The 20,225-nt window shown below is 28.2% G+C and overlaps 1 protein-coding gene across 1 annotated transcript; it reads left to right on the forward strand.

Moving 5' to 3' along the window:
- Window positions 1-8,460: 8,460 nt before the first annotated feature.
- LOC107166431 (52 kDa repressor of the inhibitor of the protein kinase-like) lies at window positions 8,461-13,113 on the forward strand. Its single transcript, XM_089215538.1, has 3 exons — window positions 8,461-8,550; window positions 10,525-12,238; window positions 12,314-13,113. Exons 1-3 carry the CDS (start codon window positions 8,461-8,463, stop codon window positions 13,111-13,113), a joined length of 2,604 nt encoding a protein of 867 aa, XP_089071664.1.
- The last annotated feature ends 7,112 nt before the right edge of the window (window positions 13,114-20,225 follow it).

The following is a 20,225-nucleotide window of genomic DNA, read 5'->3' on the forward strand; positions in this document are numbered from 1 at the left end:
CATTTTTCATTAATTTTTTTTTTGTTTTTCCCCCGGTGCTTTTGAAAACTACTAGGAAAGCTACCGAAGTTGAAAATCGAAGCATTATTTAGACAACTGATTGTATACACAAACAAAAAAAACACTACATTGTAAAATTAATGCATTCATCGATTCGCTCAGAATCTTAAAAATAATAAACCCAAAATTTTATATTTATTATTACTTAGGCCTCCAAAAAGCTCAAAATATAATGAAAATTGTATGCTGCATATGTGAAAACAAACATTTGATAAAAATTTAATGTACCTATCAAAATCTGTTTTTTTTTTTATAGTTACACCAAAAAGGCAAAATAATACTTATCAAATTTGACTTTGTGTAAGAATTCCCTGTTTTTTAGTACACACAATTCGTTTGAAGCATGTATGATGCCAATTTTCATAGTATGTAAAAAGTTTCAAGTCGTTTAGTTGGTTATTTTAAGAGAAATAAAAACAAAATTGTTTTGCATGTTCGCAGTACATTTCACCGTTTCGGGTAGTTTTTTTTACCATAACTTTTAAAATTTAAATTAATAAAATAACGAATACTTAAATATTATCGTTTCATCATAACTTACTTCTGTTCTGGGGCATTAGGCGTATCCTTTAAATTATTTGTTGAAGTTGCTGTATTAAATGAGGAATCATGGCTAAACACATAGTATAAATACATTTTATGAAATACATATTTATTTTAAATTTCTAAATATGATTACTTAAAAAAATCTTACTATTGATTAAGATCTTTTGACACATTTTCTATAACAGGATCGGGACATATCATTGTTGATGGTGTTTCTATTTTTTTAGAACTACAAACATTTTCTGATTTATTTTTTATAACCAAACTATGCATTATAATAAAAAAAATAATAATATTTTATGAATGTTTTTCCGTGTAAATAAATGAAATAATTTGTTTACACAAATATTCATTGTTTAGTATCAGTATTCTCTTTATTAAAACCAAAATAACGTACTTACCGAATTTTTTTTCGTCCTTTTACCTTCCGGTAAGTTGAGACATTTTTTTTTTTATTTGAATATTTTTGCTTTCTTTCCATCTTCTGATATTTTGCGTCAAAATAAAATAAATCAGCGTTTTACGTAGTGAAGTACATGCAATTTGAGACTGAGGAAGACTACAAGAGTCGGTCGTGGAAAGCAAGAGACAATGTCAAGTCTAATTATTGTTGATTTCCGGTTGATAATAATTAATAATAATAACACAATCCATAATAGGATTTCTATGAAACAGTAATGCGCGGACTAATAAGATATTTTATATACCATATACAGGGTGATTCTTTTATCAAACAACACTCATTATTTGAAAAAGTATTGACTTTTTTCAAATTTTTTTTTTTTCAAAATTGTAGATTTACGCTGTTCTAGAATTGTATATCTTTTTTATATTTTTCACCCTTATATTTATTAGGTAAACCACTGTCAACTTTTGATTTTTAAATGGTAACCTATACTTAAAATTTCATAATTGAATAAAACTATTCTTTTCATTAATTAATACGTTCTAATTTTCATTTTTCGTTAATCCGTTGATGAGATATTGCTCCTCAAAGTTAGGTGGTTTTGGGAGATAGTTATCGTAATATGTAAATGTGTTATACCTCGTCAGCAGATACCGCAGCTATCAGGATTTTTATGTCCCAGTGCAAAAGATATCACACTTTTCAAATCAGTTCATTAAGTACTTAGAGCCCCTAAATGTATTTTATTATGCCCATTTTGCAGGGAGACACGAAGATCACCCCACGAAGGTGATTACATCAATGGTCAGTGGTCGTAATAATTATTATCAATTATAAAGACCAGAAGTTATAAGTAATAAATTCGATATCGTTCAACCCAAGATATAGCGGCGATAATCTTTGTACCTGATCGCCGATAATACCTACATACAATAACACACAATCATAATATTACTATTATTATTGGTCTGCTTCTGTTTGTAGCTTCGATCACGATCTCACCTCTATTCTATGCTCCAACACACCATAGAATAACATACGGAAATACAGAATTATTTTAGTGTTTAGTCCATAAAAGTTACTGTTGTCCATGGTTTATCATTACAACTAATACAACATTTACTGTCTATCATAAAGAAAATACAGTGTTACCAGTATGTGAATTTACAAAATAAATAGTAACTTACTGTTTATTTATGATACAAATAAAATCCCGTTTTTGTTACTCTAGTAGACAGCCTGTACTACAGTTGTAACAACTGTTAACTGTTTTAAATCACTGCTGTAGCGTACAGTAATTTATTTTCCGTTGTCTGTTACTCGTTACTGGTCAGTATAATTTATAGCATGGTGCTATGGCGTCAGCGACCAATACTACCAAGTACTAATTACTTGTGTACTACAGTCTACAGTAGTAAACTTAATAAATTTCACATTTTCACAATAATATTATCATAATAAATAATATTCTGTGCCTTTGTAGTTTTAACGAACTAGCTGATCTAGTTAACTGGAGCTCTAGTTAAATATTTAAATATGTTTAATTTATCAACTTACTTATTTTGTTATTTTCAATAAAATTCCAAGACCAATTTATTAACTTGATGTACATGTGCCTACCAAAAATTCATTCGTTTGTAAGTATAAGAATTCATATTAAATATAAATTTTAACAAACTTTGGTTAAGAATGGAAAAAATGTAACATACATACATAAATATACATGTATGTATTTGTATACAATTTGAATAAAAAATACATGTTATTTATATTTTAGCTTATGTTCAAATTGCTTGCCATCTTCAGTTAAACAAAAATGTTTTAATACTTCAGAGGAAGTAGATTTTTTCAATATTGAGTTTTCAATTTTGTTGCAACAATCTCTTATTCTTTGTTTAAGTTCCTCCACACTATTGCATTTTTCTTTATACACTTCATTTTTTAGATGGCCCCAAAAAAAGAAGTCAAGAACACTCAAATCGGGGGAACGAGGTGGCCATTGAATAATGGGGCTGTGAGTTCCAAACCAGTTATTGTCTCCATACATCTTATTGAGGTATGCACGTACAGCCAAGGTATTATGTGCTGGTGCACCATCTTGCTGCCAAATCAAATTCAAGCGCTGTTGAAGTGAAATATTTTCCAATAGTATGGGTATATCATCTTTCAAAAAACCAAGATACTTATTGCCATTAAGATTTTCCTCAAAAAAATATGGACCAATTAAATACTCATCAATAATCCCACACCAAACATTCACACCCCAACGAACTTGCTTAGTTCATTAATTTTAAGATTTTTAAATTAATAATAAAAACAAAAATCTAAACAGTAAGCACTGAATACGACTTCAAACTTATTAATCCTACCATCCTACCATCCTACACACACTATTGGCAAAATTAATTTTAGTTATTTAGGTATTCTATGGTATTATCAAAAGTAATAACCTTTATTCTAAGGTCATTGGTAATAACCAATGGTATTTTCAATGATAAATGAGTGCAATAACAATTAATAATAAATGTACAATATATTATATAATAACCATATCTAATAATGGACCTTAATGGCATATTATTAACAATAAATTAACTTAATTTATTTTTTTATACATATAATATACATATAACTGTGTATAGCTTTGGTAGATTTAACTAATACAAAATAATGTGTTAATTATTATTATAGATTTAATATATCTATTTAATGCTGTTTACCATATGGATACTTTGAACATGTAAATGCCTATTAGGATTTAAGTTTTTTAATGATAATTTTGTTTTTTAACAAATCAAATATTGTACCTCTTCTCATATAAAGTATCATTTGAGCACATGCACATTGAATAAAGAAGTTAGACAAGTGCATAACACTATGGTACATATGTTTATTACAAATCTGGAAATACAATACTCTGAACTAATTTAATATTAAGTATAAACAACATTTTTTTTTATGTTTACAATTTCAATTTAATACATTTACAATTTCAAATCAAATATTAGTATAATATAAATAATTCACCATACATTGCTTCAATAGTTGTAATATACGTTGTAGGACTAGGTCTTTTTGACCAATCACATGAATTTAATCAATATGTAGCTATTTAAATAAACAATGACATACGTCCAAATATACATATATGGCACTGATCAATTTATATAATTATATTTTATGTAAAAAAAATCATATTTTCAATGTCGCGAACAGGGTTTGAGACCATTGGCGCAACTAGAGTGTGCAAAAGGGTCTTTAGCACCTCTTGTTTTTTTAGATTTAACTATCATTATTATAGTGAAATACCCTCAATTTAATGTTTTTAAAATATAAAATATTATAGCACCCCACGTTTTAAATTTTTTAATGTATATTTTCTACTTTAATAAGATGCAAGTGATAACCAATAACAAAAACTAGGGAGAGAATAACCATTTTTTAGATTGCTTAATTTTGATTATTTAAATGTTTTTTTAAGCGTTTGATTTGATGATTTTAGGTTCTGTTTAGCCCTGAACCCTGTTCACGACAAAATTCCTCACATATTATACTGATATTATTATGAACCGTTAAACAATTTTACTTTAATAAGCCTAGGACTATGAAAAACCTATTTCAAAATGATGATACAGTTTAATCTAAATGTTCGTTTTGCAGTTAATATGCAAAATATGAGTAAAGATAAAACATGTATTCAAAAAATTAAAACAAACTTTTCAATCACCCCAGACTTAAAAAGTAAAATTTAAAAATGGTATTAATAATATTCTAACTTGAATTTAGTACTAATTATTATTTGGTGACAACACCAATCATTGACAGAAATAATTTAGTATTTATCATTATGACATTATACAATGTAGCACAGTAGACTAATGTTTTTGGATGTTTTGATTATTATATCTTTTTTGTTAAAGGGCTTGTCCGTAAAAAATAAAAATAAAAAAATTATTAATCACATAGCCACTTAAAAATTCTTAATTTGATTTAGGACATAATCTACATATTAAACACAAAATAAATATCTATATCTATGTATATTATCTTTTAAGTTGTAATGATTGATGTTGTCACCTAATTTAAATTATTTATAAACTAGCAACAAATTATAAAGCTTTAACATTAGCACAATTTTTAGTTTTCAATACATTTTTTTTTTCATTCCGAAAATCGGTTAAATGATTTTTGATGTCCCTCTCCACTTACATTCCTCTTCAACTTTCAGTATGTTCCTATTCTAGTACCTTCAATCACTTGATTCAGAAATGGAGTTCTAGCCCTTCCTTTTACAGGTTTCCTCCTTATAACGTGTCCGATCCATGCTTTTCTTCTCAATCAATCTTAGCGTACTCCGTATTGATTTTTGATTCTCCTAAATACCTCAAAATTTTTTTATCTTTTCTGTCTATTGAATTTCAGCGTTTTCCAACAATAATACTTTAAAAGCTTTTATATTGGCTTTCTCAGTCTTCAGTAGTGTCCCAATATCTGCTCCATATATGTAGATCTACATTCCACACAAAGCCTTTTATAAGTGATTTTCTGTTGTCCAAACTTAATCTATTTGAGGTAAAAGATTTATTTTTTTATAGTAGGCCTGTTTGGCATGCGCTATTCTACATACTGCATCTGTACAACTTTTCTCATCGCTTGTGATTGAATAGGTATGTGAGGTTTAAGTGTTCTTTAAGCTAATGAGATAGATTGTTTTATTAATTTTAATTTTTGCTTGCATTTATCAACTAGTAAAACTTACCAATAGGTACATTGCACAAATGCACTTGCAAAGTATTCAATTCACGTGTGATTAACCAATTTAGGTACTTAAATGTTTAATTAAATTACTAAATAAAATACAATATGTGGTAAATATTATAATTTAAGTATATACAAGAACTAATAATATTATAAATTCACCATTAAAATTTAAACATTTAAAATTGTTAAGTATTAACAAATAAAATATTTTATTAGTTATTACTTATTACCGACTCACGATTCAAATATTGTTGTTATGACTTGTCTTATAAAATTTTAACCTAAATTATAACCGTTTATTCACTCAACGTATTGTTGGTATGTGATTTACGTTAACCAGGTATAAGGTTTACTTCCATATCATGTAACCATGGTACCAGACTTTAATCGTCCACAGCGTACAAAACAAATAACAGCTGATCAAAATTAGTTTTACTCACGATTTTACCTAATCGCAAATCAGCCTAATAAACCATATCGTATTACCCGTGTTGTTCTGTCTTCTTATCCGTAGTCCGTCACGGCCATAATGTTATGTCTATGGTTACGGCGTACTCCATAGATATGGAGGGGGGTCGACGGGGGTATACGACGTGAGTAGGTATGCCACCACGGCACCACGAGTGACACTAATGGTCGGATTACTTAAAATATGACATCATGACAATAAGTTAATGTAGCGAGTTAGTAGGTACAATTAATATCATTTATCACTATTAGGTATATCTTGGGTTCGAATGATATCGAATTTATTACTTTTAACTTCTGGTCTTTATATTAGATAAGTATTATTATGACCAGTGGGGCGAACTACATTACACCCAGTCAAATGGGTATTATAAAATACATTTAGGGGCACAACTTAAGCTTACTGTACCTACTACTTGAATTGATTTGAAAAGTGTGATATCTTTTGCCCTGGGACATAAAAATCCTGATAGCTGCGGTATCTACTGACGAGGTATAAGTGGTATAACACATTTACACACTATAACTATCTCCCAAAACCACCTAACTTTGAGGAGCAATATCTCATCAACGGATTAACGAAAAATGAAAATTAGAACGTATTAATTAATGAAAAAAATAGTTTTATTCAATTATGAAATTTTAAGTATAGGTTACCATTTGAAAATCAAAAGTTGACAGTGGTTTACCTAATAAATATAAGGGTGAAAAATATAAAAAAGATATACAATTCTAGAACAGCATAAATCTACAATTTTGAAAAAAAAAAAATTTGAAAAAAGTCAATACTTTTTCAAATAATGAGTGTTGTTTGATAAAAGAATCACCCTGTATACACATACACATTATGAAATTCCGATAACCGCGCGCTGAGTGCGAAATATTAGCTCACTCACACTAATACAAACTTACACACTCACACACATGTACGGTCCAAGCGCCGCCGATACAACATGTGAATTGAATTGCCTAAATTGTACTCCTAAATAAATGACCGGCACCGACCCCCTTAATAAGTAATAAGTAATAACTAAAAGAGTATTTTATTTTTTAATACTTAACAATTTTAAGTGTTCAAATTTTGATGGTGAATTTATAATATTAAATTAATAATATTATAATTATTAGTTCTTGTTTATACTTAAATTATAATATTTAACACATATTGTATTTTATTTAGTAATTTAATCAAACATTTAAGTACCTAAATTGGTTAATCACACGTAAATTGGATACTTTGCAAAGTATCTATTGGTAAGTTTTACTAGTTGGTAGTTGCAAAAATTAAAATTAATGAAACAATATATCTCCTAACTTAAGACATTTTGATTTCAGTTCAATCATTTATACATATTATACAATTTTTGTTCAAATGTCTACCTAACCAATAAAACACTGGTACTTAGTAAACACAAAAATAAATATTACTATAGTAATTATAGTTACAACCATCTAATATGTACCTGAGAGTTACTTTAGTGTTTTACTTGCACAATTAAATGTGGCATATTGAGAGTCTATTAAGACAGATGATTTGAAGCATAAACTGGGTCTTTAAAATGTTGTCTAATAGTAGATTTCACTATGAAATATGTAAATCAGGAAAATCTTTATTATACATATTCAATTAAAATATTTCAACACACTACAAAATAAATTAAGTAAGTATTAATATTTTTAACTGTAATATTATTTAATTATTATATTGACATACAAATATTTTAGATTATCAGGATAATTGCAAAGAAGTAGAAAAAATCTAGTTGGACTATAACTACACATTACCAATGATATTTATTGAAAAGATGATGTTGTTGTAATCGCAGAAAGTGAAAAAGACATCACTAACATGTTCGAAAAAATGAACGACATGCTTAAAGAACACTTAAGCTTCACATACCTATTCAATCACAAGCGATGGAAATAGTCATACAGATCCAGTATGTAGAATAGCGCATGCCAAACAGGCCTACTATAAAAAAATTAATCTTTTTACCTCAAATAGAATAAGTTTGGACAGCAGAAAATCAGTTATAAAAGGCTTTGTGTGGAATTTAGATATATATGGAGCAGAGATTTGGACAATACTGAAGACTGAGAAAGCCAAAATAGAAGCTTTTATAGCATGGTGTTGGAAAACACTAAAATTTCAATAGACAGAAAAAATTAAAAATGTTGAGGTTTTCAGGAGAATAAATACCCAAAAATCAATATGAAATATGCTAAGATTGAGAAGAAAAGCATGGATCGGACACGTAATAAGGAAGAAACCTGAAAGAGAATGGCTTAGAACTCCATTTCTGAAGCAAGTGATGGAAGCTATCAGAATAGCCCAGATAGCAATTTCATAACATTTATGTTGGGATAACATTTTAACTAGGTTGAATTTAAAATATTACCATTTTATCATTCCTATAATATTGTATTGTGTTTAAAATATTAATATAATTTTTAAAATATTTTCTTAATATTACGATTTTGTTTTTTTTGTAATATTCAATTTTGAACTATGCCAGAATATTATAGTAACATTTAGTTATAAATGTAAAGTAACATTATTTTGAGAATATTTTTTGCATGTTTCCAGTTGGTTAAATTTATAATATTTTAATTGTAATTTTCCCAAAACATTTAAATAATGTAAAATTAAAAATCTAAAATAAAATCGATTATATATATATATATATTGAATATATAATAATATGTATATATAATTATATATTATAATATGTTACGGGTAAAGTACAAAATACGGTTAGTGTTCTCATTACCCGGGTAGTGTGAACACTACCTGTCCTGTCAGGCGCGGATCTATGGGGGGGTCATGGGGGTCATGACCCACCCCAAAAAATCAAAATTAAGTCCTTTATTTTTATTTAAAAATTAAAATATGCAGAAATTGTGTTTTTAATGTTTCACAGATTTTTTTTTCAAAAAAAAAAAATATATAAAATATAATATATAGAACATATTTTATTTATATATTATATTATATAGGTACCTACAGGCTACAGCCTGCATTTAAACTAAATCATCACTTGTTCATAAAATCATGATTTCCAATAAACATATATTTTCTAAGAATATTAATAGTGTTTATAAACTGATTGACGATTGACGATAATTAATAAGAAATCGGCGGAAAGAATATGTTCGTCGTTCGGCGGAAATATTATTTTCAACCCGTATAATAATATAAGGTACACTTACACAGTTACACTTACCTACCGTCTACACGCGACACGCGTACGTCTATATATTATATAGGTACTTGGAATGGCGACGCAGCCACCGCTAATCACTAATTTGCGTTCTAATAATTTGTTACAACCATATACCATATACAACGTTAAATGTTTGACTGCTTATTGAATCATTTTATTTTGCTGTGAACGTCTGGGACACGTGCATCAGTCGTCGAGTACGAAAAAAAACTATGGCGAGTATATAATTATAATTATTGTAATAATCGATACAATTCCTATTCGAATGAAGTTTCAATCGAGCATTTTATTATTCAAATGATTATAATGTATAAGCTAATAGTTTATATTAGGAGTCTACAACCTTTTTATGCAGTGGGCCTATTATTTTCTAGAAATCTTGAGGGACACATCCGTAGTAAAAACATGTATTTTGTATAAAAATTAAGTTTATATAATTTATAACATACTAACATATAATTGAATTTTAAATTTTAAATTTTAAATTTTAAATTCCAAATTATTTATTTTTCATTATTAAAATAAAGTACGAACTAATTCATAATATGTTTATAGCGATATCTTATATAGTCGTTAATTATAAGTTAATTATATTTGATTAAAATTATAGAAAAAATACAAGCTATACGTAAAATGTGATCCCGCAATGCAGTAGCAATTATGAAATGTGTAGCAATAAATTAAAAAGTGTGCAATACTTTTATAACATTTTTAATATATCTTTATTTATAATGCAAATTCACTTTTTTGATTCATAAATCTTAAGTTTCTCGTCATATATCAAGGACTTTTATTTTATAATTATCATATTCAACGGCAACATGGTTGATTGTTAATACTTAAATAGGTTGTTACTGGTATAGTTTAATATTGGTAGCACAATAAAAAAAAATAATATTATAAATATAATTTTTTATATTTGTTAAATGATAAAATATTTAATAAGTAGTAGTGATTTTGATTTCTGATATATTATTTATTCTATACCAATAGAAAATTACTTATAATCTATAGGTATACAAAAATATCTAAAATTATGTCTTTCTGTATTTTATGTAGGGTGATTCATTTAAAAGAAATAGCGGGTCGGTAAGAAAAATAGACACATTCTTCAGTAAGAAGCCAAAACTTGGGTCTGACAATCGACAAAACGAGTCATCTATATCTACTTCGGTACCTAATTCTGACCATAGAAATAATTTGGCGATTGACATTCCGTGTACGAATACGTTATCTGCATCTAAATCTGAACAGAAAAACGACTCCCATATCAATTTTGATTACTCTTCAGATATTGGTTGTTTTATAGGAAGCAAAAGCATTGACAATTCTTCTAAAGCTAATCTTCTTGAAAAACACTGGATGCCACCTATAAATTACGAATTTCCTTTTTGTGTGGTCACCAAGAATGGAAAACAAACCAAAAAGTACGCTCAAAGATCACATCTTAATAAATTCCATTGGCTCGTTTTATCACATAAAGACCAGGGGCTGTATTGCAAGTATTGTGCTCTATTTGCTTCAGGCTCAGGTGGTGGAGTTCAAACAAATACGCCTCTTAAACGGCTTGTTAAACAACCTTTAAAAGCTTTTGATGACCTACTTGGAGAAAAGGGGTCTCTATTAACACACCAGCGAAATAAATATCACCAAATGTCGGTCGAAGCTGGGAAAAGTTTTCTTGTAACTTACCATAACCCTGACCTTAATATTGCTAACCAAGTCTGTAAGCAGCGAATGGCGCAGGTAAAAGAAAATAGAGATCGTTTGCGACCAATTGTCAGTACAATTGTATTATGTGGCCGCCAAAATATTCCCCTGCGTGGGCATAGGGACGACGGAAAAATAATTCTAAATGTTGACAAAAATGAGCAAAATAGCGTGGTAGCAAATCAAGAGGGGAATTTTAGAGCTCTCCTAAGGTTTCGTATCGAGTCAGGTGACTCAAATCTGCGTCAACATTTAGAAGTAGCAAACTCCAATGCAACATATATCAGCAAAACAGTGCAAAACGAACTGATCGATACATGTAAAGATTTGATTCAAGAAGCTATTTTAGCTAGAGTAAAGGAAGCGAAATTATTTTCATTAATATTTGATGAAACAACTGATATCTCTCACACTGAGCAGCTGAGTCTCTCCATTCGATATTTCTATAATGGAGTAATCAAGGAGGATTTTTTAACTTTTTGCGATGCTTACAAGATGATTCATTTTGAGGACGCAAGAGCAGAGCGTCGTTTGACAGGCGTTGAATTGTCACGTATAGTGGAAGATCTTTGTTTTAAATTTGATATTGATTTAGCATGGTGTGTTGGTATTGGTCCAGATAGCTGCTCTGTGATGGCTTCTGAAACTAAGGGTGCGGTTCATGAACTTTCTAAAAAAGCCACTAACGCTAAGCGTTGTCCATGCAACAACCATATTTTAAACAATTTATTAGCCAAATCTTCAAAAGTTTCGGCTTGTCGTAATGCTTCAGCAACTATGAGGAAAGTAGTAGCTTTTGCTAATGCGTCAGCAAAACGGCACAAAGTCTTTGAAGAGGAGCTTGAAGGAATGGCTCTACAAGGAATATGTGAAACTCGTTGGGTTGAAAGGCATGATGGACACTTACAATTTCAAGGCGATAACTTGGTCAAAATATGTAATGCCCTGCATCGAATTATAACTTGGGAGGACAGCAAAACTGCGAGTGATGCTCAATGTCTCCGACATGTTTTATGTAGTTCTGAGTCCATTATTGCATCAGTATGTTTGAATGATGTCTTAGGTATGTGATGATTTATAGATTTGTAAAAAAAAATTTATGACTTTTTATTTAATGTATTAATATTTTACATTTTAGGAACAACTGTGTCACTTAGCCGTTTTCTTCAGACTTCGTCTATTGACTTGAAAAGGGCAACCGACGCAATGAAAGACACTATTTTTCTTCTGAAGCAAAAGAGAACAAATAGTGATGTTGTTTTCCAGCAATTATTTTCAGAGTCAAAAGAGATTTTCGAGCAGTTAGATGTGGAGATAAGATTACCAAGAATTGTTCCTAGACAGAAGCACCGAGAAAATAATCAGCCAGGTCAAACTGCAGAAGAATATTTCCGCAAAAGTATATATATTCCTCTCTTGGATTCAATAATAGCAGATTTAGAAGAACGACTTTCTCCAGAAGTGCTTTCATTGTTTAATTTGGGTGTATTTTTACCAAAAACTGTTTACTCAGAAGTTGATTTGGTAGCCGTACGGGAAGCAGTTAAAAACTACACTGAACTTCTACACAGGCCTCATATATCTACGGTATTGTCAGAATTTCAGCTTTGGGTTACAAAATGGAAACGTGAAGTAGAAAGTGGAAATAAAGTACCGGAATTCTTACCTCAGGTAATAGAACAGTGTGACACAGATTTATACCCAAATATAAATGTTCTATTGCAAATACTCGCAACACTTCCTGTACGTGCAGCTACAGCGGAGCGATCGTTCTCCACTCTCAGGCGCCTTAAGACGTGGCTTCGTTCAAACATGGGAGAGGAACGCCTCACTGGTCTCGCTTTACTCAATATTCACAAGAATATAGCAGTAAATGTTGATGACATTATAACCAGATTTGGAAAAACAAAACAAAGAAGACTAAACTTTGTCATTTAATTAATTAAAACAACAATTATCAATAAAGTTCTTATTTTATTATGTCTTAACTGTGTATTAAGTTTTTGTCTTTTCGTAAATATGACCCCCCCCTCAATTTTAGTTCTAGATCCGCGCCTGTGTCCTGTACCTATTGGATAAAGTAAAAATACTATTTATAAAACGTAGTTTATTTTGTACATTACTCGGGTAATTTACACATATTATCTACGACTGAGTGGGTAAAATACTTTGATAAAATAACGATTGTATACTGTATAGACAATTGTTTTTTATGATACACAACAAATACTATATATATATATCATCTATTCACTATTGTATATAGTATTTGTACACACGCAATAACTTTTATAGTACTTCAGTGCTATCTGCATTCTACTTAAATATTTAATAATAATTTTAACTCCGACCCACGAGAGGAGTATCCCGCTACGGCGCTACGCGCATGCAGAATTGCAGACTGAGTAGACTGACGCATCACGCATAGATAAAGACGGCAGTCGGCAGCGACCGTTCCGAGGCCTCTTTGTGTCATACTGTCATTCAGTGTAGGGCTGTAGCGTGCATACAGTGCGAAACAAGCGCTATACAGAGTGATTATAAGATATTGTCATTCATAATATATGTATTATTATTATAGCCCGTGCGGAATAAAACTGAATTAGATTTTTTGTTATTTTTTAAATATTCAATCTGTTTACAAAATTGAACTATAAAAACATTAACAATTAAAAGTATATAAGTAGATAATATAGTGGCACAGACGTATTAACACATTATAGCGAGTATACGTTATGATGCATATTATACAACGAGGAAATTCTGTAGCGGAAAACGTTTGTTAACGAAGAAATTCGGACGGTCTGTTTGCTAAATGAAGCTACAAACTTAACGTTTGCAAACGCCATGATCCAGCGTTTGGCCTGTTTAGTTCTTGACGTTCTTGTAATACAAAACCGTGGTAGAATTTGTTTATACTTTTTCCGCTATCGCTATATGAATCACGACTTATCAGTTACCATGATTAACTTTTTATGTCTTACACCACCGTTAAACAACACACCGCACCAAACCAAGCGCTCACGAATTTCTACCTTTTCAACGTTCATACAGAAAAACGTTTTCCGCTACAGAATTTCCTCAACGTGGCCTACAACTTAGATTTAGTTCATTCATTCTCTTTGAACTACATGCATTTAGTCTGTTTGGGTGCTGTTAAGAAATTAATTTTACTTTGGTTGCATAAAGGGCCATTGCTTGTTCGTTTACATAGTCGTAATGTCAAGAAGCTAACTTCTTCATTGTTAGATTTAAAACCGTATATTCCCTCTGACTTTGTTAGAAAAACAAGAGAAATACAAGAAGTATGCAGGTGGAAAGCTACCGAGTTAAGGTTGTTTTTGTTGTACATAGGACCGGTTGTGCTAAAAAATATTGTGAATGAAGATGCTTACACCAATTTTATTGCCTTACATGTTTCTATGTTGGTACTTCTAAGTCCTGATTACCAGCAATATGTAAATTATTCGAAACAACTTTTGAATTACTTTGTCCAAACGTTTGAAATGATATATGGCTGTCAACATATTTCGCACAATATTCATGGACTTACACACATATCAGATGACTATGAACGCTACGGTCCTCTTGATAATTGTAGCGCATTTGTTTTCGAAAATTTTATGAAAGAATTGAAATCCAAAGTACGAAAACATGATAAGCCTCTTGAACAAATAATAAATCGATATACCTAATGAAGTATATTATAGTAGTGAAATACAAAAGAATGTTTCTCAAAATCCAAAACAATATATTACATCAAAATCACATACCTACGGATGGACCATTAATTAATAATATTGTTGGAATTCAATTTAAAAAAATACAAATAGGCCATATAAAACTGAACATAGCCATTGAAAAAGAAAGTTTTTTTTTAACTAACAGCGGAGAGGTCGCTAAATGTTTGAACATTGTACAAAGTCAAAACCACATAATAATAATCGGAAGAATTTTTGAAACTAAAAATGCATTATATAAAAATCCTATTGATTCAAAATTATTAAATATTTTTATTGTTGATTCTCCTTCTAAAAATTTAAAATATTGGAATTATTTTGAAATAAATAAAAAAGTTATGTTGTTAACTCACAATAACATATTAATTTCAATGCCTTTAATTCATACATAAACTTGTATTTTTATTAACCTATTTAATTCATAATTATTATTTTTAAACTTTTTACTATACTTAATACCTATAATATCTTATGATTTATTAAAAATGTATTTAAATTATTTTTATTATTATTATTATTTTTAATTATTATTTATTTATTCATTTTAATTTATTAAAATACCTATTAATTTGTTTATGTTATTGTTTTAATACTGACGAAACAGCATAATGTGGGTTGTTGTACATTTTCTCAAAGATAATACAATAGAGTCAGTTCCTAATGTTTGGTTCAATAAAAAGGATAAAAAATGTGCATGGCCATTATCAAAAAACTCTGCTAAAAGAATGATTGAAAAACGGACTTATCCAAACAAATTTGAATTTCAATGGTTTTCAGCTAGAATTCTTGGACATCCATATGGTAAGAAAAATGACCAAATTTTTTAGCTGAACTTCAATATTTTAAAGTTATTGTTTATTTAATTAATGTGTGCTATATTTTAGGCAGTTTAGTTGAAGCTCGTTTAAAAGCTAAAAAAGCTCAGTTCTTGTCAGATTTATCTTCTGAAAATGAAGATTTTAAAAAGAAAAAAAAATCCATCAAGAAATATGAAAATTCTTCAAAGTCTTCACTAATTCCAAGTCCTCCATCTTTAATAACAAGTAAAATACATTTTTAATAAGTTTTTTTAAAAAATAAGTCAATTTTAAAATAGAAATAGGTATATGATTAATTGTTTAATTTATTTTATAAATAAATATGAAACACTTGTCAAATTTATAATAATGTATACTTAGATATTATTATTAAATTTTATAAATGTAAATTAATTAGTATCATAGATGGTGGTTGTAAAGAAATAATCAAATCTGTCCAACATAAAAAAATTTTTTAAGATGACACTATACCCGCATGTGTTGTCTCCGACTTACAAGTTTAGAACATAGCAAAAATTGTTTTGCGTGGGAAAGAACTGAGAAGGCTACAGTAATAATTAAGAAACTAAATTTTCACCACATATAAAGGAGAACTTTGGCTGTGAAATTTCGTTTTTATTTTTTTCGATATCGGAATTACAAAAACAGTTGTTCAAGTTTTAAAAACACAAAAAAAAATGTATTTTGAAATAATAAGAACTTTTTTCGTATAAGTGATATCGAAAAAATAAAAACAATATTTCATAGCCAAAGTTCTCCTTTTTATATGGTGAAAATTTAGTTTCTTAATTATAACTGTAGCTTTTTCGGTTATTTCCACACAAAACAGTTTTTGCTATGTTTTACACTTGTAAGACAGAGACAACACATGTGGGTATAACGTCCTCTTAATGTTATTAATTGTCAGATTTTGTATAGAAATATCTTATCACCCATCCACCCTCTCTACCATACAATTAAATTAAATTGTTGTCCATGATTAGTTCAATATTAGTATATTGATTAATGTACATTAAAATAATTTGAATTTGTACAGAAAAGAAAAACTCTCTGGACAAACTAGTTGATTTTAATAACATTTCAGAATCTGAAATTGAAGACATAGTCGATTCAGATAATGACCCAGAGTACCTTCCCAAATATTCAGAAAATGGTATGTTTAAATTCTTTATAATAATTTCCTTATATAATATATTATATTGAATATCTATGTAGGTTGCTAGATATACAATTAACTATAATTGTTATAATATTGTATATTTTGTATTCAGTTGATATGAGCCCAATCAAATCACCAGTTAATACATACAATACACCAGTAAAATCAACCATTGTGTATGATAATGCGCCTGATAAATCCCCAGATAATGTCAACAATTACTATTTGAAATCATCAATCGGAAAAATACTTGTTGAAAACGATAATATTTTGAGCAGTAATAATCAAAATCATTTTATTGGTTCATCATCCCAGCCTATTATGAATTCTCCTATTGATGAAACGATGAAAACTTATAAGCGAGCATTATTTATGTCTGAGCCATCAAAAAAAACTATAAAAGGTTTGAAGTAAACTTATTTTTTATTTTATTTTTGTCAGTTATGTTTAATTGAAATAATTCATGTTGTATTTTATGACTTATTACAGATACTGTTTTGATTTCTTAAAACAAGCACAACCACAAGACCCAGAATTAATGTGGAAAAAGATCGTTATTTAATGCCACCAGCTGGTATGTTAAAATTAAATATTATATTACAAATAATTAATTAAAAAATTATGTTTTAATAATTTGTATTATTATGCCCCTACAATAATGCTCTTATTTATAAAGAATTATTGTTGGTCATGTGTTATTTTAAATACTAACACATATCTATAGCTTATTTATTGCAATTATATTAACCATATTAATCATTTTATGGCTATTATATAAAAAAAAAATGTATAATCCACAACATTTATTTGATTCAAGAAACCTATTTTATTGCTGCAAAATTCAATGAAAATTGTATTATTTTTCTAGTAATAATGCAAAGATTTCAACACTTAAGATAAAATTGTTCCTATATATACTCCTTATTAAATGTAAACACTACCATACTTCAGCTTGTAAGTTGTAAGACACAGATCTAAATAAATAATATCTTTTGTCTACTATGGGAATTGATTTGTATTCCATATTAGTATATAGAATTTATAAATGCATTAATAAATAGCCATAAATAAATTTGTAGTCAAACTTTTAGATTCACGTACGTCTGTTATCATGTTTTATAATAATAAAATACTATAAAAAATTACTAAATTGACTAAAAATAATTGCCTTTATTCTAAAGTAACATATTTGAAAAATTGTATTCTTTTTTGTTGCTTAATTGGTAAGTAAGAATTATAAAAGTTTAGTACTAAATAATGGCACATTACATAACTAGACATAATTTAACCGAAAATGTAAATTATTTTAAAATGCTAACCTTAGGAATTATAAATAAATCAATAATATTATAATAAAATTTAAATAGTACTTAAAAATGTATGTAAAAATATGCAGTTTCTTAAAAACTTAAGTTAATTGTTATTTTTGATTACCTGCATGATGACATTTATATTATTATTCTGATAATTCAATAGAAATAAAAATTAAAAAATTGTGTTCTTAAATTGTATGCTTATTGTTTCAGATTTTCAAAAGTTTATTATAACTTCTTTGACTAAAATTAAATACGATTTAACTGCATTAAGCCACACTGTAAATGCATCAAACATGATTTTGGAGAGTGGTGGTACATTAATTTCTTCAAACCTACCAAACGCATTTCAAGAAGCTTTTATTCTTGATGAAATTTTTCCAATAAAGTCAATTAATGAACTTGAGGATTTAGAACAAAAAATTGATTTTGATAAACAGTTCAGATTGAATATAGTATGTTAACATTATAGACGAGTGTCATAAAATACTTTTGTTCATTTTGTATTATTTGACTTTTTTTTATTAAACTCAATTGTAGATCTCAAAATTAACATTGTTGGTTGGAACAAAAAGTGTTGGTGACAGTGTTAGAAGGCTGATGGCGAAAATGTTTGAAGACAAAGTTTTACTTGAATTCTCTTTACAAGGGTTTAAAAAAAAAAAATCTTTCAAACTATGCAAAGTTTATCGTTTATTGATTGGTAAGTTTATATATTTTTATTATGTTTAAATCTGTTTATTATAATAAAATGTAACCCATTTTTATAGATGCAATTAGAGTTCATCCAAAGTTTCAAAATCTAATTGATAGAGAGTTTGATGTACCACTAGCGACATGGTTGGCCCATGCTAAGTATAGGATGATCAACAAAAATAATTTTAATACTGCTACGATGGAGTGAAATTTTTTAAAAACTAATTATGAATAAATTATGATTAATAGTGTATTTGAAAGTACTATTTTGTTTATTTTAACAGTAAAAACAATAAAGTTTTCATTCTTGTTTTTTTGTTCTTATTCAAAGTGATAAAAAATGTGTATAAAAATTAAAAATATAATAATAATTTTTATCAATCATTTGTAATATTAGATATGCCTGTATTGCACAGAAGACATACAAATTGATTTGTTTTGTTTTTTACATGTTATTATTATTACTTTTGTTCATTATTATAGTACAGTAGTTGTACTAATAATATTCTATTTGGAAGAAATTGTATTGCTTGAACAATAATTATATTTGTTTCACAATTTCTTATGTTTGTTAATTTGACATAGTATAAGTTGTCAAGTTTTAACTACATTTCTCAGCTCAATCTGTAGCTAGGGAGGTTAAGATGTTAGGAATGTTAGAGAGGAGTATCAAGAACAAATCTGGTTATGATGATTCAATCATATTATACGGTTGAACATGTATAATAGCTAGCTGCATTCTGTCCAAATTTTTTGAAATTTTTTCTCTGGCTGATTTGAAATTACATTATTTTTTTTCTATTATCTTATATTTTCTAGTTTCTTATTTGTTATTTTCTTCAATTTTTTGCTATTTACCCTTTTATGGCCTTTTTATGTTTTAATTGAAATATTATTGAAACGTTTACACAACAATTTTAAGAACATTTTAAAGATTATAATCTTGTTGAAATAACATTATACTAATAATTATGGAATATTTTTCCAACTTAAAATAAATATTTTTAGAATATTATTTTATTAATAATATTCAGCAATATTATTTTCAAAATATTTTAGAAACCCGAAATAAAGTGGCCAAATAATGATGATGAAACATTTGAAGAACATTAAAATTACATTACTATAAATAATTTGAAATATTAGCAGAACATTGTTATTTAATTTTTAACATTTTTAAAATGTTCTGTGAAACTAATTTTGGTATCTGGGAGGAACATACTGGGAGTTGAAGATGAATGTAAGTGGAGTGGAACATCAATAATCATTTAACCGATCTTTGGAATGAAAAAAAAAAAAAAATAATGTATCGAAAACTAAAAAT

The sequence above is a fragment of the Diuraphis noxia genome, unplaced genomic scaffold (genome assembly GCF_037042655.1).
Source record: "Diuraphis noxia isolate RWA-SAM2 unplaced genomic scaffold, SU_Dnox_SAM2 contig0001, whole genome shotgun sequence".
NCBI lineage: Eukaryota > Metazoa > Arthropoda > Insecta > Hemiptera > Aphididae > Diuraphis > Diuraphis noxia.